Source organism: Myotis brandtii, unplaced genomic scaffold, assembly GCF_000412655.1.
Source record: "Myotis brandtii unplaced genomic scaffold, ASM41265v1 scaffold54, whole genome shotgun sequence".
In the NCBI taxonomy this organism is placed as follows: Eukaryota; Metazoa; Chordata; class Mammalia; order Chiroptera; family Vespertilionidae; genus Myotis; species Myotis brandtii.
In genome coordinates this window covers 1,798,022-1,822,314 of record NW_005369989.1, presented here as the reverse complement: position 1 = coordinate 1,822,314, position 24,293 = coordinate 1,798,022, and the positions used below count along the sequence as shown (strand labels likewise).

General features: G+C 39.4%; 1 protein-coding gene and 1 long non-coding RNA gene across 16 annotated transcripts in view; one reads left to right on the top strand and one right to left on the bottom strand.

The window, feature by feature from the left end:
- The window catches only part of RBMS3 (RNA binding motif, single stranded interacting protein 3), a 965,283-nt gene that overhangs the window by 620,853 nt on the left and 320,137 nt on the right, over window positions 1–24,293 (bottom strand). For 2 of the 15 annotated variants that reach the window (XM_014549232.1, XM_005878042.2), the window contains exon 1: window positions 17,542–18,252. The exons of 5 other annotated variants lie outside the window; for them this stretch is intronic. In XM_014549232.1, the coding sequence (XP_014404718.1) occupies window positions 17,542–17,616 (75 nt within the window). In that variant the 5' untranslated portion in view covers window positions 17,617–18,252. Of the gene's footprint in view, window positions 1–17,541; window positions 18,268–24,293 lie in introns of those variants that run through there. 8 more of the 15 variants (XM_005878046.2, XM_014549235.1, XM_005878040.2 and 5 more) reach the window with 8 other exon arrangements.
- LOC106728129 overlaps window positions 18,399–24,293 on the top strand; it is a 15,569-nt gene continuing 9,674 nt past the window's right edge. Inside the window, exon 1 of the long non-coding RNA XR_001364384.1 lies at window positions 18,399–18,574. This is a non-coding gene — a long non-coding RNA (uncharacterized LOC106728129). The remainder of the gene's footprint in view (window positions 18,575–24,293) is intronic.

The following is a 24,293-nucleotide window of genomic DNA, read 5'->3' as shown; positions in this document are numbered from 1 at the left end:
ATTAAATTTTCCTGAAAGTTATAAAATCAATTAAAGGATGTTTAGGGAGCGAGACCATTGATTATTCACTCAGTAGATGCCAACTAGAATGGTGTTCAAGTCAACATTGTACAAAGAGAAAGATGGCAAGGATTCTTTTCTCTTTGAGCCAATGGCAGATAGTGAAGGGAAGAAAAAATGGTTCAGTGTCCAAAGGGTATTTATCAGAATGTGTTATTAGAGTTTAGGATGTGGAAGAGCAGCTTCCATATAACCAATTGCTATTTATTAAGCACCTACTATATGCTGGGCAACTACTGAGAGTCACACAGTTTGAAGACCTTTAAGATAACCCTTGTGTTTTGAGAATGAGGAGATTGGTGAGAGTAGCTGCTATAATTGGAAGAAGATTAACAGAAAGGTAAAATCAAAGCTTAGCAATGCTACATGTGAGCATGCTTAAGGGCTACTTGAAAGCTTAATGTAAGCTAGAGAAAATAAAACAAAACTTAATTCCTTCATTCCCCAGTGAATGATCTAAAAAATTACCTAGATAAAACCCAATACTGCCTGGCAAGCATGCCTCAGTTGTTAAGAGCACCGGCCTGCCCACCAAAGGGTTACCAGTCTGATTCCCACTCAAAGGTTGCAGGTTCTATCCCAGGCCCTGATTGGGGTGTGTGCATTGGTGGAGGCAACCAATGGATTTGTCAATATGTCTCTCTCACATTGGTGTTTCCTTCTCTCTCTCTCTCTCTCTCTCTCTCTTTCTCTCTCTCTCTCCAGGCCTCTCTCTTTTCCACTCTTTCTAAAAGTCAATGATCAAAATACCCTTGGGTGAGGATTAACAAAAAACAAAGGAACAAACAAAAAACAATACCACACCCAGAGCCAGTGCTGGCCTCACTCAAAACATTTGTTGTTGTTAATCCTCACTGGAGGATATTTTTCCATTGATATTTAGGGAGGGTGGAGGAGAGAGTTAAAGACAGAGAGAAACATCAATATGAGAGAAACACATTGACTGGTTGCCTCCTGCATGTACCCCAACCAGGGCCCAGGCAGGGGAGGATCCTGCAACCAAGGTACATGCCCTTGAAGGGAATTGAACCCAGCTCCCTTTGGTCTGCAGGCCAATGCTCTATCCACTGAGCCAAACAGGTAGGGCTCAAAACATTTTTAATCTCAAGGACTATCTCTAGGGGCCCAAGAGCTGACACTCCCTACACTAGCTGCAAGGATGACACTCTTTACCTCCACAAGTTAGTTACTTTAGGGGACAAAAGGCATCGTGGGAACTTAAATGAGGAAAGTGTAAGTACTGTGAAATATAGCAATGTAAAAACCAGACAATTTCCCAATAGATTCATCTCAGACTCCAGGATGAGAGCTCTATGGAACACTGAGACAGACTTGCATTGCTTTCCAATCAAAGCAACAATAAAAAAATCATGCAGGAAGTATAAGAAATATTGAAAGCAAAGCTCTCTACATGATTTCAGTCCAGCTGATTGCAGAGACGGATGCCAGAGAAACATAATGGAAGCTCAGAGAAATGTTTCAATGAATAGCATTGATCTAAGCTATCACAGGGATTGGTGCTCTATTATATTCATGTATCAAGTCAATTGCAGGCCTTTCAGTCACCCTCTCCTTACCATTATCACTAATAACTATCTCTTGGAGTTGATGGTCCTTATTTATATTTTATCATCTTCATAATATGTTAATATATTGGTATTCTTTGGAGAACACTGAAACACATTACTACTAGACTAACATTGATTGTCAAGATGTTCCTATAAAATCACTAAATATTCTTGGGACAGGAAGAAATGGCAGGAAACTGAAATATAGAAAGGTAAGGAAATACCTGGGGAAATGGTATTAAAGCAAGTTTTAGAATAAAAAAAAAGTGTCTCCAACAACCATTGTTAACACACTGAGAGTCTTTTCACATAATCGAAGTGCTGTTTTCATTCCTTTTTCAGACTTTGTTAAAATGATTCTACTTATACCAAATACATATGAAGTATAATAGACTATTGATGTGTAAGCATGGGAAAAAGTGGTGAGTATTCCAGTTCTGAAAAGAGAAAATGCTTAATTGTCTCTGAGGTGCTGAATTAATATCCCTATCCCATCTCACCCTTGATGGTCCATGTTTAGGAAAAGTCCTTGAGTTTCCAAAACAGTGTATGGGACATGGCCATCAAACTTTGAATGATGTGATTAAGTTCTAAAAAAGTGTGAACATACAAAAGAGAATTAAGTGTTAGAATTATATGTCCTTGGTCTACTTTTTCTTATAGAAAGAGTAAACTGTTTATGATCCACTGTCTTCTAGACAGATCTTAGTCAGTAAATATTTCTATGTCTTGCGGCATAACACCTTCTGTAGGTAAACTTTTGTTTTATTTTTTTTTATTTCCATGTTTTGATTTTAATTAAAACTGATATGGGTAATTAGAAACAGAACAAGCACAGGAGAGAAAAGAAATAAAATCAGATTTCACCTAAGTTCATTAGATTTTACAGCATCACTTTTTTTTAGCTCAATTAATATACCATGACATTAGCTCTATGGTCAGATAGCAACAAACAAGTCCAATGGGTGAGGGTTCTCATAAAACGTAAGTTTGCAGCATTCCCAAGATCATGTAAAAAGAAAATTTCTGATGCCCAAACCCTTGGGACAAAATATTTGATCTGGACAATTAATTAGGAAGCTCCTGGCTGCTTAAGGCTGTCCTTGCCTGTTGTTGCTCTTTCAACTTGGAATTGGAGGTGACAAAGAAAATCCACCTGGAACGCAAGTGCACCCCACAGGCAATGGATGAGGAGCAATGAAATGGTAGCACCCCAGACTCCCAGGCATCTGTTGGGATCCCAAAGATGGTGTCACAAAGGAAATGAGACATTTCTGCTTCTGCCAAATGCGGGGGGCTCCCTTTCAGCTCAAAAGCTCCATCAGGAAGTTCATTTTCTCCCACCAAAAGGAGCAGACTATTGCCCTTATTTCCACGACACAAATGGCAAGCCAATCCCGCAGGACCCAGAATCCCTCAGTGCGGCATCCGAGCAGAGATGTCCATCTTTGTGTCATAGGAAATTCATCAATGCACTGTTCTTGTTTTTTTTCCTCTAAAATTTTATTTTTTATTTTATTTGTTTGTTTATTTATTTATTATTGATATTTTTTAAAAGAGAGAGAAGGAGAGAGAGACACATTGATCAGTCGCCTCCCATACGCAGGGACCAAACCTACAACCTAGGTATGTACCCCAACAAGGAATTAAACCCCCCACCTTTTAGTGTATGGGATGAGCCACACTGGCCAGGGCTCATCAATGCTTTTTTTAGCATTTAAAAGAAAGCAAACCTGCTTAAATATCATCGATTAAATTTCAATATTTAAAGGAGTACCTTATACATATATTGTAGAATTATTTAAAATGGAAAAATAATAGCAAAAAAAAAAAAAAAAGCCATGCCTATCAATGGGTAATGCTTACATAAAACATGGTGCAAACACACTAGAAACAATTATCCTGACAATAAAAAACAAAAAAATATTTGTCTAAAGTCCTGGTGAGAATTCACAAAGTATCCTTTTCCTTGAAAAAAAAATGAGTAAAATAACTCATTCAGTATGATCTCATGCCATACATCTGATTGTATGTTTGTGTGAACATAAAAAATGCTATAGGATGTATATGACTTCATTATTAACATTGGTATTCATGAAAGTTCTTGAGAGAATGATGTGATATGCTCAAGAAGATGATTAATATTTTCATTATATGTCTTGAGTTGCTTTACTATATATAATTAGTATGAATTACTTTGGAATAGAAAAATTTACTAAATGTTGTGGAATTAAATGTATAAACTATTTTCTACAAATGGTAATAAGAACTTTGATGTGGAAAAAGAACATGATAGAGAAAATAATGCCAAGATAAGGGAACAAACATAAAAAAAAATCAGCACAAATTGGAAAAATCAAGAGGTATCCAAATAAAAAAATAGTTTGTTTGCTTAGCGACAACTGGGTTACTCTTTTCAGACTTTCCTTAGTGAGAAAGGCTTTAAAGTTTACATCAAAACCCCATCTTATATCACCCATAATTGCTTTAGGCGTATCTTTATACCTGTTTAATTGTAGAGGGGAACTGTATAGAATTCTCTTTCTGAAATGGAAATTTTGCCATTTTCACCTGAACTTTGAAGTTGTCTTTTCGAAAATTTGAGTTAGTAAAATCCATGTCAATATTGTTGTGTACTGGCATGGGTAGCTTATATATTACTATGATACTTAAGATCTTTTGTCTTGAATAAGAAAAATAGGCAAAAATGTGGGCCTAATACTCAACCCATCTCCTAGCTCCTTAAACTAAGTTCACCTCCTTATATGCCCAACTCTCTGCCAACCCGAGAAAGGAAGCCACATATACAAGCTGATATTCTTGGCAATTGCTCAGGAATAGCCTCCAAACCACCACCACTACCATTTAGCCCTGACCTACTTGCTTACTCTCATCCCCAAGTTCCAAATACTAGCTACTTAGACTGTCTTTGAAATCCACTTCTGTTCCTCCCTGAGTTGGCATGTGTTCCTGAGCTCCCGCCAGCATCTTGGAATGCAACACTGGCAGTTTTTCTTTTTCTGTTCTTCCCTTTTCTCTCCTTATTCTATTGCAGTTTCTAACTTGGCTCACCTTCTGCTATCACAGTATATCCCATTAGCTAGACATGTAACACAACTCCAGCCAATAGTTCTAGGGTATCTAGCCCACTAGCCCACTTTTTTGTCCAGGGATAAGGGGGCTGGGGGTGGGGGTTGAACAGGGAGAGATTACATCAATCTGTACCCATAAAGAAAGATACACCAAATGACTTTTGATATAAAGCATTACAGAGATGAAGATGACCTTAAGCAACTCTGGTTTAAAACCGTTGACTTTAGCAATGGAGTAATACATGTGGTACAGAGAACAAAATAGATTTAATGCATTCTGAAAACCTTTCATTCTGCACTCAGTCTGCATCAGGCACTCGAATGAATTCTGCAGGGCACTAAAAGATGAAGACTCTGTGGTACTGGTCCTCAGGGGGTTCACAGAATAGCTCTGACACGAATATGATCCTGATGAGTAAAGCACGTTCAAAGAGCCAAAAAATAAACATTACAACCAAGCAAAAAAAAAAAAAAGGAAGAAAGTTGAAACCCAATCTCACTCTACCTTGAAAAGAAATGGAAAAAATAAAAAAGCAATAACTAAAACATTAAGAGGGGGCTAAAAGCTCAGAGAACAAAGAAGAGGAAGTCGTTTAGGAGTCAAATCCATAGGAGAAAGCTTGAGGGTAGGAGAAAGGGGGTAAACAAGAAAGAAGGGGGGTAAGAGCTGTGATACAGAAAGAAATGACTTAGTTCCCCAGGAAGAACAATGTGGGAAAGGCAGGGAGATACAGAAGATGCAAGGTAAAAGCAAGGTCACTTCAAACAGTCGTTCTAGATGAAATGAGGATGGAGAGTGTAAAATGAACTTGGCAAAAAAAAGATGGGCCATAAGTAATAGCAATTATAGCTAACTTTCTTGAACCTCTTTAGAGTTTATTGACTTAAACTCCTCGATAACCATATTGAAATCTAGACATTTCACCAAGTAACACACTTCAACATATGCATGTGCTGAGAGAGCATGAACCATGACTGCACACATATCCTCAATTCAAGGATCCCTAAGCACATTAGTGGCCCTCAAGCAGCACTGCTGTCTGGTTAGTTCTTCAGACTGTGTAATTCTCATGCCAATACAGGTTTGCTGGTTTTACAACTGATGCGGTTGGTTTCCCCTCTCAAAGCTACTTTGTTGCCCGGCCGACCTGGCTCAGTGGTTGAGCATTAGCCTATGAACCAGGAAGTTGCAGTTTGATTCCTGGTCAGGGCACATGCCCAGGTTGCGGGCTTGATCCCCAGTGTGGGGTGTGCAGGAGGCTGGCAATCAGTGATTCTCTCTCTTCATTGATGTTTCTATCTCTCTCTCTTCCTCTCCCTTTCTCTCTGAAATCAGTACTTTTTTTAAAGCCAATCCTTTCTACACAGAAAAATATAGCTTCACTCATGATTGTATTTTTGAACATACATGAATTGTATGTGAACATTTCATATACAGAAATTTAAAGATATGTTTCAAAACTGTCTAGGTCCTCCCTAAGAACTAGTGATTGGTAAGCCAGAGCAACAGAAGAAACTGCTATAGGTTACTAGGTGCTCTGACATGTGAATGAACACAACAAAAGCACTACTTTGTCCTCAAAAGCATTATTTTTTTTTCACAAGACATCAAAAGCCTTAACTATATGATTCCTCCATACCACGTTTTATACTCACATTATAATTTTTCCCCAATGATGATTCTTTAATTTGTGTGCTCTGACATGTGAATGAACACAACAAAAGCACTACTTTGTCCTCAAAAGCATTATTTTTTTTTTCACAAGACATCAACAGCCTTAACTATATGATTCCTCCATACCACGTTTTATGCTCACATTATAATTTTTCCCCAATGATGATTCTTCAATTTGTAAACTATCTACGCCTTGTCAAAGAGCTCTTAACCTTTGCCTTATTTCTAAGGATGACAAAAAGTCAAATTCCAGAAATTTTCAAAAGTAGATTAAGACCTGATAACTTTAGCTTCCAATTGTTTTGTTTTGTTTTTGTTTTTGTTTTTTTGCTTATCTTTGTTTTATCTTGCTGTTAAGACCTGATAACTTTAGCTTCCAATTGTTTTGTTTTTGTTTGTTTTTTTGTTGTTTTTTTTTTTACTTATCTTTGTTTTATCTTTCTGCGTGCCTCTGACAAATCACTTGTTAATTAAAATTGTAAAACTGTAATTTTTTATTTACCATGCTATTGACAGCCTCATCACTAAGTTTGAGGTTCATTAGAATATCTATCTATAGTTTAAACAATTATTGTGAAATTATATGGGTAAAAATCAGAATCAATCAAGAATAGCAGGAAAAAGAGTAGATATCTAACTTTCATAATATATTACTGATATATTTCTGATCGTGGAAAGCTACTATACTTTAGAAAGAATGTGAAAATGTTTAGTCACCCCTATTTTGGTGAGACTCATCCCTTTTGATACCAATTACCAGAAAAAATTATATTAGAACTGGAAAGAACAAGTATATGTCTCCTTAAGACCACTTTGCTCTTCCATATTTCTCTGTGGTCATGTAGCCTTTAAGAAAGTCAGAACCACTGAAATAATCCTTAAAGTTCCCAGAAGTATCTATGTGTGTGTGTGAATGTGTATGTTTTATGTATGAAAGAGGTAAGTCAACGCTGACTCACTGAATCTGTTGATGAAATTCAGTGATATCTGGCTAGAGGATTGGGAAGAAAAATTGAGTGATTAGATGAAGAATCAAAATATTGGGTGACTAGAAGAATTCTCCCTTCAAGATGGGGGTAAAGAGTGAATTTCCAGGTATGATCATATGCCTGGTACTACAGTCAGAGAAAACTCTTCTTTTTTTAAAAAAAAAAATATATATATTTTATTATTGATTTTTTACAGAGAGAAAGGGAGAAGGATAGAGAGTTAGAAACATCGATCAGCTGCCTCCTGCACACCTCCTACTGGGGATGTGCCCACAACCAAGGTATATGCCCTTGACCGGAATCAAACCCGGGACCTTTCAGTCCACAGGCTGACGCTCTATCCACTGAGCCAAACCAGTTAGGGCAGAGAAAACTCTTCTTAATTAAGGTAGGAGGAGATGGGATCCTGATTTTTCTTGAATGACTGGAATAACAATGAAAATGAAGAAAGCCATCATGCTTGGGTTAGGGCTGGAATGGTAGAATCTTCAGGATGCCCAACTGGATCTGGTCCAGGTGTGTATACATTTAGGAGGCACAAAAGATTCTGAAAGGCCGAGAGGGACCTCTGGATACCAAGAGAAATGATCCCAGGTGAATAACCGGGGTCACTGAGGATCGGCAGGAGGTGGCAGTTTTAATACATGTAATAAACCAATGAACCCACTTAGAGAAGGATTAAGAAAGATTATGCCATAAAATAAATACTGTGCCACTGATTTGCCTCCTGCTTGCACCCCTAAGCTGGGAGCCCAGGGAAACACCTGTTACATTCAACCTCTTTTTCTTTCCAACTGGTAAACAATTCCAACAGTTGCACAATGAAAAAATTCTGCGAACCTGGCACCCAGATCGGGAATTCTCAGTTGTTTTTGCTGCCAAAGGTCAATCCAATGTGTCTACTTTTGACATAGTTTAGCCAAAGAATGTTAATGACATTTTCCGATACGTTCTGCTGTTCTACCACAGGCCCCGCCCCGGAAATTTGGGATTACTAAAATACAGAGATATCTTGAATGCCAAAATGCCACAATACGTAAAGACATGGCCAGCTTTTAGACTCTCTGGCTGCTTTAGGAAGCCAGAATAACATAGACGAGATGAGAAAAATGTATTGCCTCCAAACAAAAGTGAAAACTGTGAAACATAAATTAATACATGTTTGTTTGCATGTCTACAGAACATAATGCATTGCCAACTTTATGCATTGTTCTATTCAGTTCTCTGATAACCTTTCTTTGTTCTTCAAGAGGATCTGTGGATTATGTATTTTTTCACTTTGCAAGAACACCCACATATACAAGATGATGTCCCAAACTTTACAGGCACACATAAATGAATTTACTTGCACTCAGAGAGTTTCAGCAGCAAAATTATAAAACCTCTAATATTTTATTGCAAAAAAAATCTAACTTGATGTGTGGAATGTGAGTGCATTTTAATAAGCTTGTTAGAATATCGGATGTGGGCCTACAAGAGTATCCAGAAAATATGGAGGCTTTACAATGACCCTCAACTTCTCCCTTTGTTGAAAGAAGTCACTGAACTTGGAGAAAAATTCTTTTTTTTTCTAATATATTTTATTGATTTTTTACAGAGAGGAAGGGAGAGAGATAGAGAGTTAGAAACATCGATGGGAGAGAAACATCGATCAGCTGCCTCCTGCACATCTCCTACTGGGGATGTGCCCGCAACCCAGGTATATGCCCTTGACCGGAATCGAACCTGGGACCTTTCAGTCCGCAGGCCAACGCTCTATCCACTGAGCCAAACCGGTTTCGGCTGGAGAAAAATTCTTACATGTTCATTGACCTGCTGCCTTTGACTTCTTTCTTACCGTTTTTAGCTTATCAATGAAGTTGAATACAAGAATAAGAACAAGAACAAGCTGGAAAGGGGAAACGTCCCATTGCTAACCTGAAGTCAAGTTGTCCTAACAGTTAAATAATAAAGTTGAAGGCATTGGTTAACTTTTTAGAAGTGAGAAATAACAAACATCAAACTGTTATTGTTTTCAAAATCCCATGCCTACCTTAGATTTAAACACAAAATCCTTATGTATACAAGTGCAGTCTGAATTGGTGTGCAAAGGACTAGAGACCTAGGGGATGAACACCAAGAGCTGTCACAACCCTGCAAGAGACTAGCACTAATAAAAAAGAAGTGCTTTCCTCATCTCTCAAGAAAAAATGTAAAATACTATCATAGATGGTTGTGTGTGTGTATGTGTGTGTGTGAGAGAGAGAGAGAGAGAGAGAGAGAGAGAGAGAGAAACTGAGAGAGATAGAGATATCCCAGAAAAGTCTTTGAAATTTTATTCCCAGTTTTATACACACTTCTTCAAATAATTCATCTACTCCAAAGTATTTGCGAGTTTAAAAGTAGATTTGCTTGAATTTTAAGCTACCTTAGCTTTAAGTTATTTTCAGGATGCTACCATCCAATTTGTGTGAATGATAAGTTTTAAAAGGGGCATCATGAGAGTTTATAGACATCGATAAAAGCTTTAAATATGACGTGCATACATAAGAAAAGCTTTAAAGGTATCCTAACCAGTTCCAGAAAACCAGATAGTTAGCATTCTGTTTTCCATTTTCCTTTTCATTAAATTGTCATCAATCAGCAACTTAACTAAGATAAATAGACAGCAGTACACTAGATAAAATAGGAAGGCTTCTCAAAAATCCTCATTAAATTCTATGCATGATCTGCATTCATCTTGAAAACTACCAGTTAAGAAGGTGATAACCAAAAGATCATCTGCTTTTAGCATATTGAGTGCCATATAATCAAATTTCTTAACTCTACAGTATGATGATAGGAAAGCTAATTCCAAAACAAATTAAAAATCAGTTCCTAAAATGATTACTGCCAATATCTAGAATATTATGTTTTATTTTTCTTCTATTATACTTTACTTTGCACACATCAGGAAAGGACATTATCATGGTTGCCTTGACTGTGTATGTAATTTAGTCTATTTTTTATATTTGTTTATCATTCATAAAAGCTAAATTCAAGGTTCCATTTACTTTCATTAATTCAGCTAACAGGAGCTTTGTGGGGAACCAGAAGCATACCTAGCATGAACAATAGGAAAAGATAATGCTCTTGTTTATATGTCCTGGACAAGTTACTATTTTCCTCTACAATACCATTATACTATAGTTACTATAGTATTTTTTTTCCTATACATTAAAGGCTCTTATCAAGAAATTCAGGAATTTGAAGGTCTTGCAAACTACTATCAATTGTTATTTCCATGTCTACACAAGCTCCTAGATTCATTCATGAAACTAGGGTTGAGAGGATCTTAATGAGGCAAGCCTATTTCCTTCATTACCTCAACTGGTTTAGCCAAACAAATGTATATTCAGCTCTTATACCACCTGTAGAGAGAAAGCTGAATGAGGAAAAGTTAGCCTCACACTGCCACTATTAATTTTTTGGTAAGCCCTAATTTTACCCACTTGAAGGAAAGAAAACTTACCACTGCAACAAGGCCAGCCATGATAATGATTAATTGATGCCTGTCATTGTCCCACCCCTGGGAACTGTTCTCCACCCACTCCCAGGTGACGGATGTGTTTCTCTCGGTGCATGGGATTTAGATGTGGCGAAGGATGCAGACTGTTAAATTTGTCAAATCACCAGAGCCGACAAAGCAGCATTTGATCTGCTCTGTAGAAAACATCAGGGACCCGCACAAAACTCATCAATGGCACAAACGGAGGTCATCTCCCTGTACCACTAATCTATCAAAGCAGGCTCATCCATCTCAAAGTGAGAGTCACAAATGCTCAGCCTGGATCAGAGCTCAGAGAACCTGACCTAGAAACCAACTCATTGACACACAAATCAGAGAATTTCCCCAAAGTAAAACAGAATCCATGTCTTATCATTTATTACCCATACTCTTGAAATTGGATGTCTGTTAGAGATTGATGCTCTGAATTACAAAACTTTATCCAGATATCTGATTCCATATGGTATGCATTTCCTGACTAATAAATCTACATGGGGGGAAAAAGCACAATTTTAAATGTGAACAAATTCTCTGCCAATCTTAACTTGAAGAAGAAAAATTAAAAACACAAACAGAATCTAGCCAACATTTCTTTTCTTTTCTTTTTCTTTTTAAAACTGTTGTTTAGTGTCTTAAATCTGATAACCAATAGCCAACCCTATAGGCTTTTTCAAGACACTGAAAACAACGACTTACTAATAAATTTTTATTAGTATTAACATTCCTATAGACTTAGAATCTCTAAAAAAAAATTAAAGATGATAGTTTTCATGAACAAATATTATTTTAAGAAACTATAGTTAAAACATCCCATAAGAAATAGAGACCTTTTCACTATATAGCCTCTTTGCCAAAGAAATAGAAGCAGAAGCTATGCCTCCCTATGTTACCATGTAATTTTTAACTCTGGAAATAAAAGAGCAGTATTCATAAAAAACGGATAATTATATTTTCAAATATCTTCACAAAGAGTCATACTGCTGATTTTGATTATCTATCACTCTTTTGGTTAGGGATACATGGCCTGAAGTTTTTCTTACAATAGTTCCACAGAAAGTAGTAAGAAACACAGAGCAAAAACATTTATAATTTCAAGACAGAATTGAGAAATTCACTTCTGCTCTTTGAATGTGTGTTCCATGGGAATAATTCTGGCCCTTCCATTTGCATCAGTTTCAGACCCACGCCGTGACTACGTGTTTTCTAGTTAAATGGCACATCACACTTAAAATAAAAGTGGGTATTGATATTTCTGGTTTCACTTTAAGAAAGTATATCTCTTAACCATATCCAAAATGGCTCAGCATTTTTCCAACGACTGAACAAAAGAGCAACCTATATCCTCAACAACCCATGAATATATTTTTGCTCTTGGTCTCCCTTCGGGTCCATCTGCACTCTTGCTGTGCAACAGCTATAGCATAAAAATGTCTATTCTCACATGCTTTTGATATTACACTATTTAATCACATACAGCTGTGGCTTATGAGACTGTTACAAAACACAATTTTAATGTAGTACTCGAAGCCAATTTTGGATAAACATCAACCATTTACTCCGAAGAAGAAGTCCAACACTACGAAAGATTTTCTTTTAAAGGAAAAGACTGGTTTTCTTAGGATTTGGCGTGGACATAATTGTGACTGAGCCCTCTCTCTGCCAAAAAGACTGATAATGTCAGAGAGAATTGTGTAAAATCATATTAGTGCAAAAATGAAGCATGCCAGAATTGCTGGAGCCAGAGAGACCTGGGATGAACTTAACATCCTCCCTTCTCTTCTTTTGCCTCCTTCCCTACACATCGCCCCCCAACCGCCACCCCTCAAATAGATTTCATTACTTCATGGAAATAATACCGAGTTATAATTCAGTTATTCTTTTTCCAAATTCAGAGAATCTGAAAGGAAAATGCGTTAGAAAGATACTATTAAAAGAAACATACATGGTTTTTTCCTTTAAGTTTGGAATTATTCTGCATATAAAAAAAAACATGAACTTTTTACACTTCTACTCCTTTTAAGCAGGCACTAAACTTAGTGTTGTGAAAACAATGACCACATTACAGAAAAGATAAGAAAATCCCAATGATAATAAAGATTGGGGGGGGGGGATAAAGAAGAAAAATAACGATTTTTCTCTTATTAAAAACAATTAACATCGTATACATTCTAAAATGAGACAAACAAGATTTATCATAGTTGCAGGCTATCATCTTACACCCCTGGAGCGAAAGAAATATTTGGAGTCGTACCTAAAATTTCAATTGCTGAAAGATTTTTAGAAAACCAGTTTTGTATGTTTCAGCCTTTCAAAGGGAGAAACAGAACTTGGGAGTTTTCAAGGCTGTTTTAAAACTGGCAAGTTCCCAACTCTGGCTATCAATGCAAATCTGGGCAGGAAGTACTAAGGAAATTCTAAACTCATTCCCTCCCTCGGCAAGATTTTCTACATTTTCATGTGCAAGGAGTGTGTTAAGAGTTGTTCTGTTGTTGAAGGATCTGTACATTCACATCTTTAAGAACAGCCTTTGCCCCCAGGAGCCTCTCTCTTCCTGTGCTGCTCCTCAGCCCTGTGTTCTCAAGTGTTTGCTCTTTCTATGGCACAATCCATTGGGCTCCAGCTAGACTTGCAGACAAGGGCGGCAATCCAGGCTGCAGATGGTTGGAAACTCAGCCTGGAATCAGTGTGCAGTTGATGAATGACTTCTTATACCTGACCCCAACTTCACACCAGGTTCTGAACACAATCTGAGTATCACCCGCCAGAGAAACCGTACGTAGTCTGCACCTCTGCTTCAAGATCTTCCCGGGAAGCAGATGGGAAGGCAGTAGACTGATGTAAGAGCAATGTGATTAGAAAGGGTGTCCTGCACGTGAAGAGACAGAGTGAACTGGTGAGGGTGTAGAAAAGGCAGAAAGACCAGCCTTGCTGAGTGTGCTTATGCAAATCTTCAAGTTTTTTGAAGATGACTGAAGTTTCCCAAATATCACATGCATAGGAGAGAAATAGCTATTTGTCATCTGCAACATATCAATGTACTAGGCTGTGACCATGTTTTACCCTTTTTAGCTTTTCCAGTTTGTTTTTCCAAGAACACCCCCTGCCCCACCACCACACACAGAAAAGACCTCGAATTCAGACTGAAATTCACTCTGGATCTCAAAATGCAATAGCAACAGGTCGGTTGCTTTGAATGGGCTGTGACAAAATTCCTGAGATATATTAGGTTACAACTCAATCAAACATCATTATGTAAATTATCACTTAGCTAATGAACAAATTTTTTTGGTCCCCTTTCTCTAAAATCTGCTGATTATTCTGGGTGGATTCCCCATAGCAAATTTCTTTTGATGAAACTCATGCTTTTTAATCCAGTTATGTCTCTTATTTAAATATTATGACATGTCACCAAGATTTCTTCATTACTCCTTAATCAAAAGCAATATTCTTTTCCAAACTTGCTCTTCTTGGTAGGAAAGAATTTGATCAAAAAGAAAATTTACAAAGGGCAACTTTTAATGTGAGGTCTGGGAGAGTAAGCTAAGAATATTGCTATAAGTCAGCCACTTAGGTTTTAATTTTATTTAACTTACACGTAAATTTTTCTAATATAACATTTTAAGCACCTGGAAAATTATTTAAATGGGCAAAAGCATAAATATCTTATTTCTATTTTTAAAAAGTTAAGCAACAAAGTTAAGAGATTGGTTTTAATGTAATGGAAAGTAGGAGCAGGGAAGGCAGGAAAATGTCACAATTTTTTAAAAACCTTAATTACATTTGAGGAAATGGAAACCATTTGCATTTATTTAAAAATCCCATTTTCATTTTGTTTCATCACAAGAAAATAGCAACTATATCTAACACACATATTTAAGTAAAAAAAAAGAGAAGGTTCAGCATTTTTGCATTTTCTGAATGAACACAATAAGCATTTTAGTTCTTTAAAATCCCATGAAGATTTTCCACCAAAACTAATGTCCACAAACAGCTTTTGTGGATTAGTGAAAAACACCTGAATTTAAAGAACAGTTGAAGTTCTGATATCACCAGAGTATGTATAATCTTTGTTGTCAACCACAGAATTCTAATTCTATGAACCGTAAGTGTTCTGCATATAGAAGCACCATTTTAAATAGCTATGATTTCAAAATAGGATTAGAACTATAAGCCAAGTCTAGAACACAGAGGATTTTGTGAATTTCACCCAGACTTACAAATAAATAGAGCAGCATGTAGGTCCTTCAAAATTATTATAGGTTATATTTTGAGATATAAGTGTGAAAAGGGCAAAAACTGATATTGAAATAACCCAGTAGTTTTATGCTATCCTGGGGCATGAGAGTACTTTTTTATATAGTATTCACGCTGGCAGAAAAATCTCCATTTTTAAAGTGCAACTGCACATTGACCCTTCCTCCCATTCCTCGTGTGTCCAAGTTTCAAAACAGGGCACGTTTTTACTTCTTCAGCTTCCAGGGATGTTATTAATGCCTGTCATTTCAGAGCCTCCGTAACAACATTCGACAACTTCACAGCACTGTCGAAATTTTACAACATAATCATCAATGTGAACTACCGTGATAGCCAAAGTAGCTGATCTGATATTCCCTACCACCCTGATCTGATTACCTCAAATATCAGCTTAGGTCGCCTAATGGATCTAACTTCTTTAAAAATGTTCCAGAAGTTGATGGCTTTGACTGGCTTGAAAGTAACAAGATCCAGATGTCGCCTGTCTACATAACACTAAACTACATAGGACCCCAAAACAGCTCTCCTCTCTTCCCTCACCACTCCACTTTCTCCTTTACCCCAATCTCTCTCTCTCTCTCTCTCTCTCTCTCTCACACACACACACACACACACACACTTTCCACCAGCGTGGCTCATGGAGCATCCTGTATCTTTCATATAATGCGTATGACATTATTTCCTGCTACTAATAGGTTAAAAGAAATCCCAAGCAGAAAAGCAACTCTTCCATTCATTTCGATCTAAACTTTTTCTTTTCTGAATACACTTCCTAGTAGAAAACAAGGACCCAAAAGAAGAGCGTGAATTTTGAAACATTTGGAAAAATTTAGCCACATGAGTAAAAGGGATGGAATGTCAGATATTTTTCATGCCAACCCCTTGAGTTTGTTGTTTTTGTTTCTTTGGGGGGGATGAGAAATGACTACAAATCCCCCCCCCCTTTTTTTTTAAACTTGTCCTTGCTTAGCCATTTCCTCAAGAAAGGCGGGCAGCATTCTCCTCCCAATCCCCAAAGAGTTAAAACTCAAGGCACTGGGCTGGTCTCTTTAAGCAGCAGCAGCAGCAGCACAAACTAAATGCTCACAAAGGCAAAAAGCAACGTGAGTCGACCTTGGAGGGGCAGGGCGAATCCTGGAGCGATGGAAAAGGAGAGGCAAAAAGGCAACAATCTTTAATATAATATTGAAAGTCTGCTGCCTGCTCTGGCTCACAAACAGGCATTGTTTGCTGAGACAGAATAAATGAGCGATAACTACGGCATGAATTAGCAAAGCCTAATCACGCCAAGGAGTCCTGGTGACAGCACGGATCACTCAGGCACGCCTTGCTCACTCTCCGCATATTTATCCATGAAGAAGACTGTGGAGTCTGGCGAATGCGATACAAAATAATATCATCCCTCAAGAAATAGAATCCATGCATTCAAGGTGGGCAGGCTACCAACATCCCCCCCGCCGCCCCCCCCTCTCCAAATCAAGTCCAATCTATTTGACAAATTGGAGCAGGGATATCACACCTGAGAGTCCTTCATGTGTGAACTGCAGGAGAAAGTTCATGGTTGGCACTGCCCACTGCTTAGTTACGTGGGCTTCCCACTGGCCCCCTAATGATCATTTGAGCACACACATAAAGCCTGAAGTATTTAACCAATTCACGTCCAATTACCATCAGTTACATTTCAGCCCATTCCAAGCCCCAGGCCTTCTGGTGGCAGCTAACACAGGCAAACGGAGCTTCTAAAAGTCAAGAACATCTCTGGCAAAGCTCCACAATTCAGTCTGTAGCATCCTGATCACCCCCCCATAGGAAACAAAACGTGTAAGGCAAATAAAATAAAATAAGATACACCCAAACAAACTCCAAGAGACTTTAGTTCACTGCCATCTACCTTCCACGCCCTTCTTTTATTCTACATTCAGCGATTAAAAGTTTGAGTTCCCCCCACCCTGGCGTGTCCTATCCAGTGGGAAAAACCCTCTCAGAGTCACAAACAAAGAACAGCTCACCAGCAAAGCCCCTGAAATTGTATTCTCGTGCCTGATAATCACCGGTAGGATCTCCTTTCTAACAACCCTGCCCATCTGCAAAGGACTTTACAGATACCAGGAACGTTTATGCTGCCAAATAACAACAAAAGAACTCCCGTGAAACTATGAGCTCTCCTTAAAGAGAAAGCCGGGATTCCGGGCTTGCTCTCTTCCTATATTCTCCGCTGCCTTATTAACTCCGTGGGTATGTTACTAATTTCAAAGAAGCAGGAAGAGGTGATGGGAGGGAGGGGGAGGTAAATACTAATTCACATGCCTGCCTGTTTCCTAGCCAAGTGCAGAAGGATAGATACCACACTGACTGCCAGACTGGGTCAGAGCCATACCTTGGTTTGGAGATAATGAGGATAGTAGTAAGTGTACTGGGGGTACATTTGTGGCTGATCCAGGCGTTTGCCCATGTAGCTGGAATCTTTATCTCCGAGGCAGGGAACTGGATGACAGGGTATAGTGCCCCAGGCCGAGCTTCCTCTTAAGCCACTATTCCTGACAGTCCCGATGACTGATGAGGCTTCGGAGATTGCTCGTCTTCCACCACTCGCTAGTTCCAACACAGCAAGAATATAATAAAAAAAAAAAAAAAACACACCAAAAAAAAAAAAAAATAGGAGACGGGGATCGGTGGGAAAAAATCAAACCCCACACACAGCTTCCCCAGATCTTGTCTGCCTTCTCCCAGCTGCCGGGGTCCACTTGGGATGAGACAGTTTGTTCTCTACCAGGCTGCCTGTATTGATGTCAATTGCCAGCGTTTGTAAAAGGGGGAAAGGAAAAAAAAAATCAAAGTCCTTTCAGCATAACTCCGAATCCTTGCAGATCAGCTTCCTGTCTCCTGTTTGTCTCTTTCCTCACCTTAAAGCAAAAGCAAATCAAGAGGAAAAAGAAAGAAAGAGAAAGAAAGAAGAAAAAAGAAAACAGGGAGGGAACAGAAAGAAAAAGAAAGGGGAAAAGAAAAAAGGAAAAAAAAAAAAAAAAAACCTTGCACAGCTTAGTTGCTGCTGTCTCCCTCCCAGAGTGACATGGTGATCCGGGCTTGTCCTGTCCTTTCATTCACTTCCCCTCCTTCCAGCCGGTGGGTGGAACCGAGAGAGCCTCTCCAGGGAGCGGCGTACGCAGTCCAGAAGGCTGCAGTATTTCCTCCAAGAAAAAAAAAAAAAGGCTGCTTCAACCCCTGCTGCAAGCAAAGTTCCGATTCCCTCTGCTGGCTATCTCGAATAGCAAAGCGATTTTTGCAGCGAAGCTGCTGCCGCTGGAACTGAACCGGGGGACTCAGCTGCGGGCGGTGGATTGTTTCTGATCCTTCCCTCCATCGGCTCCACAGACGAGCTGCCTTCTTTCCTTTTCGTGCCAAGTTTAAAGGTAAGCCACCCGGCTAAACAAAACAGTGCGGACCTCGGGAGGGAGGCGGGGGCAAGGGAGGAAGGAGGGAGAAAGGGGGGGAAAAATCCAGGAAGAGGGACTAACCTAGCTGGTTAAAATGCAAAAAGTGTGTCTCCGGATGCTTTCAAAACCCCGTGAACACCCTGAAGCCAGATGAATCTAACATTTTAGAAATGAACACTTTAGAAACTAACATTTTACTTCTTGGAGGTCATGGGGGATGCCAAGTGTTGAGGAAATTTGGAGTCTACACCAGAACTCTACTGTTAACAAGCCACACATCACAGATCACAGTGACCAACTTATAGCAGAAACAGTCATTCTTAGCATCAGAGCCCATTTGGAAATATCAAAAAGAGGTGTTCCGCCAGGTTTTTGAACTTCTTTATAAATAAAAACACCAACACCTGTCCGCTCATTGTCTACCTCGTTATGATGATCTTGATCATGGATGTTCTAATTGCTGCACTGATATCACACACAGAAAAAGAACGAAAATCATAATTACTTGGCAGAGTTTTCCCCCACCAATAGTAAGTAATATTCGACATGTAAGTAACATGTCGATCAGCTGCTGCATTATAATACAAATTGTTTCCGAGAAAATATATTTCCTTAAAGGGTCTCTTTTCAAGGCTGGCGAGGCTAATTTTAGCCTCGCCAGCTGTGTTTGCTATGAGTGCTCACGCATGCCCAAAGCGCCGGGCAGGCCAATACTGAGCCGCTCTCCACTTTTTCAAGTCGGCTCTGGACTCCCCAGCCCTGAGTCACCTTTTCAGAGAGAAAGTTCCTGGTACAAATCTAACTCGCTGGTCAAGAACAGAGACTTTGGGGCCAATGCACAATATTGTGTTCATCCATGTTCGAGTCCCACCATCCTGAGGCCATCAGCTTCCGCTCAGGGGTCTGGTTTCTGGAAGCTGTGTGAGTACATGCATGCTCCTTGGAGAAAGATAAGGGTGGCGAGTAAATCATTTCATGTTTGACTTTGGACAAGAACAACAATCAGCAGGAAGGAAGGAAGGAGAGAGGGTGGGAGAGAAGGGGGTAGGAGCCCTGAGAGCCCTGTCATGAAGGAAATGCAACCAGCTCGGCTGATGTTTAAATGTGTTATTCTGGGCCTCAGTTGTCCCATCTGGAAAATGGAAATATTGCCAACTTGCCTGGCTGAAGGTGGTACACAGAATCAGATACTGAGTAAAAAAATCCCATTGGTTTAAAATTTCATCTCCTTGCTGGGGCAATAGAGTCCTGACTCAAGCTTCCTTCTCCAGGTAAATCCTTCCCCTTACCTTCTATACTCAAATCCCGCTCAACAGTTTTTAGAACTGGAAGGTGTTCTCTCAGGGCCTCCTGTTCTCCCAAACCCACTTCCACAGCCCTTATCCTTCAGCCCACCCTTTAGGTCTCAGCATAGGTAACAGCCCCTCACAGTAGCTTTCACTGAATCCTTGCTTCCCCCCTGCCCCTTGTATTTGCCGTAATATTGTGCTTATCTCGTGGAACTGCCTGTTAATTGCATGTTGCTTCTGAGGTGTTCTGAAAGCATCACAAAACCAGGGAAGTGGGAGTTCCCATCACTCTGGTTCACTTTCATATTTCCAAAACTGGTGTGGTGTCTGGCATAAAATGGACACTCCGTACAGGTTTGATGAATGAGACACTTAGACATGATTGTTCTAACATCACTCCCATCCTTATTCCAGTCCACTTCAGTCCATTTCTGGGTGCAGGGGATGTGGGGATACACTGATCAGGACAAGGCCCTTCCCTCGTAGAGTGTGCATTCTAGGGGATGAGATAGACAAAGGGATAAGCAAGGAAGTAGGCACTATAAGGTCAGGTGACATTTAGTGCTGCTACAACCTATACAGCTGAGTAAGCGGCCCAGGGATTCCTCCTTTAATCGGGGAGTCAGAAACACTCTCCAAGGAGGAGCTCTGGGGATAAAGGAAGAGCGTAAACCATGTCCTGGTGTTAGACCAGTGGTTCTCAACCTTCCTAATGCCACGACCCTTTAATACAGCTCCTCATGTTGTGGTGACCCCCAATTTCATTGTTACAAATTGAACATAATTAAAGCATAGTGATTAATCACAAAAGCAATATGTAATTATATATGTGTTTTCCGATGGTTTTAGGCGACCCCTGTGAAAGGGTCGTTCGACCCCCCAAAGGGGTCGCGACCCACAGGTTGAGAACCACTGTGTTAAACTGTACGAATCAAGCCTTGGCTCCCACCTGAACTGCCTTAGTTCTAGTCCTGCCTCTGACTTATCACTGTGCCCCCATTTATTCCCATCCATCCAATGGCACTGCCCACGCCCGACAGTTACTATCAGAATTCACCAAGTAAACATGTGAAGTATTTATAATACTGTGGAACATATTGGATCTGCTAAAAAAAAAAAAAAAAAAAGTAAGCTTGCGTCTGGGGGAAGAGCATTCCGGGCAGAGGGAATAGCAGTACAGAAAGCCTGGCAACAAGAGCCTGTCTCTGGAATGTGTGAGAAATGGTGCTGGGGCTGGAATGGAGCAAGTGAAGAGTAAAGACTATAAAAATAGCTCTGCGGAGGAACCCTGGAGCCAGACTGTAAAAGTCTTGGTGAGAACTTGGTATGGACAGCTCAATTCGTGACAGTTGATAGTCTGCAGCCAGGACTCTATCCAAGTGTCTGGCTTTAGATCTAGGCATCTTCAACTACAGAATGCTGTCCTCCTCAAATGTCCTCCTCCAAATGCTAAGACCCATATGGTCAGGATCCTAGGACTGCCTCTGCCAATTTCACCACCATGGGCAAAGGGTATCAGTGCTCTTCTATTAATAAGTGATCTAGGTACTCCCTGAGGGGAAAAGAATACTGTCTTATTTGCAAATAAAAGGTAAAATAACTCCTCAGCCCAAGCTACAGCCCAGTTACGTGCACTGATGTTATCAGAAATTTCTACCCAAATGGCCAAAAAGGCAATTCTGGTTTTTTTTTTAGATTATTGTTATATTCTTTGCATCAATTGTCATTAGCCAAAACAATTCATTGAACATTCAAAGCTTTTCTTAAATAGCAGAAAGGTGGTTTACCATTTGTGACAATTGTAAAACCCATGTGTTTGCTGTGGTTTTTTTAACTTTCCCCCTCAGAGACACCAGTAGCCTTGCCAGTTTGGGAGGGAAGATACTCATGTCAGAAATAGTTTTCAGCCCTAGCCGGGTTGGCTCAGTAGATGGAACATCAGCCTGTGGATTGAAGGGTCCCGGGTTCGATTCCGGCCAAGGGCACATGCCTGGGTTGCGGGCTCGATCCCCAGTGTGGGGTGTGCAGGAGGCAGCCAATCAATGATTCTAGAACTGAGACTTGAGGATTTTCAGTTGTTGGAGGTCATGTAGATATTGTAAAACCAGCAAAGTGAAATGAGAAGGAGCAGATAGTAAAATAGGACAGAAAGCAGAGAACAAGCAATCGTTGATGCCAAATGAAGAGAGTGTATCAAGGAGATCATCATCAGCCATATTAGGTACTGCTGGCCTTTTAGATAAGATGAGGATGGAGAATTTATTATTGGCTTTGAACAATGTGGAGATAGTGATAACCTTGAGGAAGTTTTGGTGGCATATGGGGTGAAATCCTGATTGGACTGGATGCAAGAGAAAATGAGAAGGAAGAAACTAAAGACAGCTTATTTAAAAAACAGTTGAAGTTTTCCTCTAAAGGAGAACAGATAATGATGTGTTATTGAGGACCCCCCCCCCATTTTTTAAGATGGGAGAAATAGAACACTTGTATGCTCTTAAGATAATTTAGTCAAGAGGGAAAAAAATAGTATCGAGGACAAAGAAAAAAAATTGGAGTGATGTATTTGAGCAGGTGTACAAGTGGAAGTGATGCCCTTCAATGAAAGCACAGGCTGTTTATGCAAAGTAACAGAAGGGAGGCAGGGTGTACAGGCAGAGATACAAACAGGGAGTAGATGTGATTGTAGCTGCTTGGGACATTTTCTTGTCATTGATTTTTTTTCCAGCATAGGTCAACAATCTGAGGGTCAAAATGGAGAAGAGGTCTGAAGGTATGACAAGAGATGAGAGGAATAGAGGGTATGCAAACATCTAAGAGAGGGGTTAAGTGAATAGGCTACTAGAACTTCTGCAACATCAAAAGGTTGAGGTTCACAGCAAAACCTAAATTAGAACAGTGAGATAAGAATAAAATAATCTAAATATCCAAAAAGAGGGTAATAAGATAAATAGTGGTTTAGAACTTTTAGTAAATGGACTATTGCAACCATTGAAATGATTTTCTGATATGGTTAATAACAGGGACAAATCCCTCAAACAATGTTTGTGGAACAAGAAGACTACAACTCTATGTTCTAAGGTATTATTTTCACAGTTTGACAGTGGCCTAGATGGTAAGTCTCCAGAGTCACATTGCTAGGAAGTGAGGGCCAGATCTATCAACTTTTAACACGATTATCACACAGCTTAGATTTGCATTTTATTTTAAGTACCTGAGTTATATGGTTCATTGAAAGTTAGCCTTTTTTTAACCTACAAAATTAAGAAAAGTAAAAACTATCACAGAGATAAGTTTCTACTTGAATAATTGCTTCAACTGTAACATGTAACTTTTCATATAAACTAATTTCATTTTTTCCCAATATTCCAGTTCATCACTGAACTACTGAGTTTTTCTCTGAAAGCGGTTTCTGTCATTCAGTACCTGAGCTATACCTTTGTCAGCACATTCATCACCAGCTCTTTGTCATTTACACATCTAATTGCTTCAATGAAGTCTTCATGTAAATCAGTGGTTCTCAACCTTGGCTGCACATTAGAATCACCTGGGAGTCTTTTTAAAATCCTGATTTCTGGGCCTCATCCTCCGGAAATTCTGTTTCTTTGTTATGGGGTGGGGCCACAACATTAGTAACAAAGAAACAGAATTTCCGGAGGATGAGGCCCAGAAATCAGGATTTTAAAAAGATTCACAGGTGATTCTAATGTGCAGCCAAGGTTGAGAACCACTGATTTAAATGATCAAGGTAAGGTAGGAGTTAACTCGTTTAAGACACTCTCTAAATCAGAAGTCTGCTGTGTCCCTTTTGCCACCTAACCACCAAATTTTGTAAAAATTCAGGAGCAGCAAACTGCAGCGAAGGGCATGGACTCTTACAGAGACCATGTGACTCACAGCACAGAATGGAGAGGTCCTTTTTTTAGACAAGTTCTTGGCAAACAGGAACGAGGCGATGCCTCAGACACACCATCAGAGTGGAGAAGTGATGGTACTGAAATGAGGGTCAAGAAGAGGATAGAGATGGAGACTCTCTTCTCATTGGTCCTTGACCTATCCACCCAAAAAACAACAACAAAAAACTGAGTCCTCTCTTGGGAGGTTTATTTTTTAAATTCTAAAGACTTAGTCAAAAGCAAAGAAAAAGAACAGTGGAGATAAAAGAAAAGAACATAATTGTACTGTCTTTGAAATCACGTATATTAGTCTATCTTCAAGAAGACATTCATGCCCGGCCAACATGGCTCAGTGGTTGAGCATCCACCTGTGGACCAGGAGGTCACGGTTCATATTCCTGGTCAGGGCATATGCTGGGGTTGCAGGCTCGATCCCCAGTGGGGGGCGTGCAGGAGGCAGCTGACCAATGATTTTTTAAAAATATATATATATTTTATTGATTTTTTACAGAG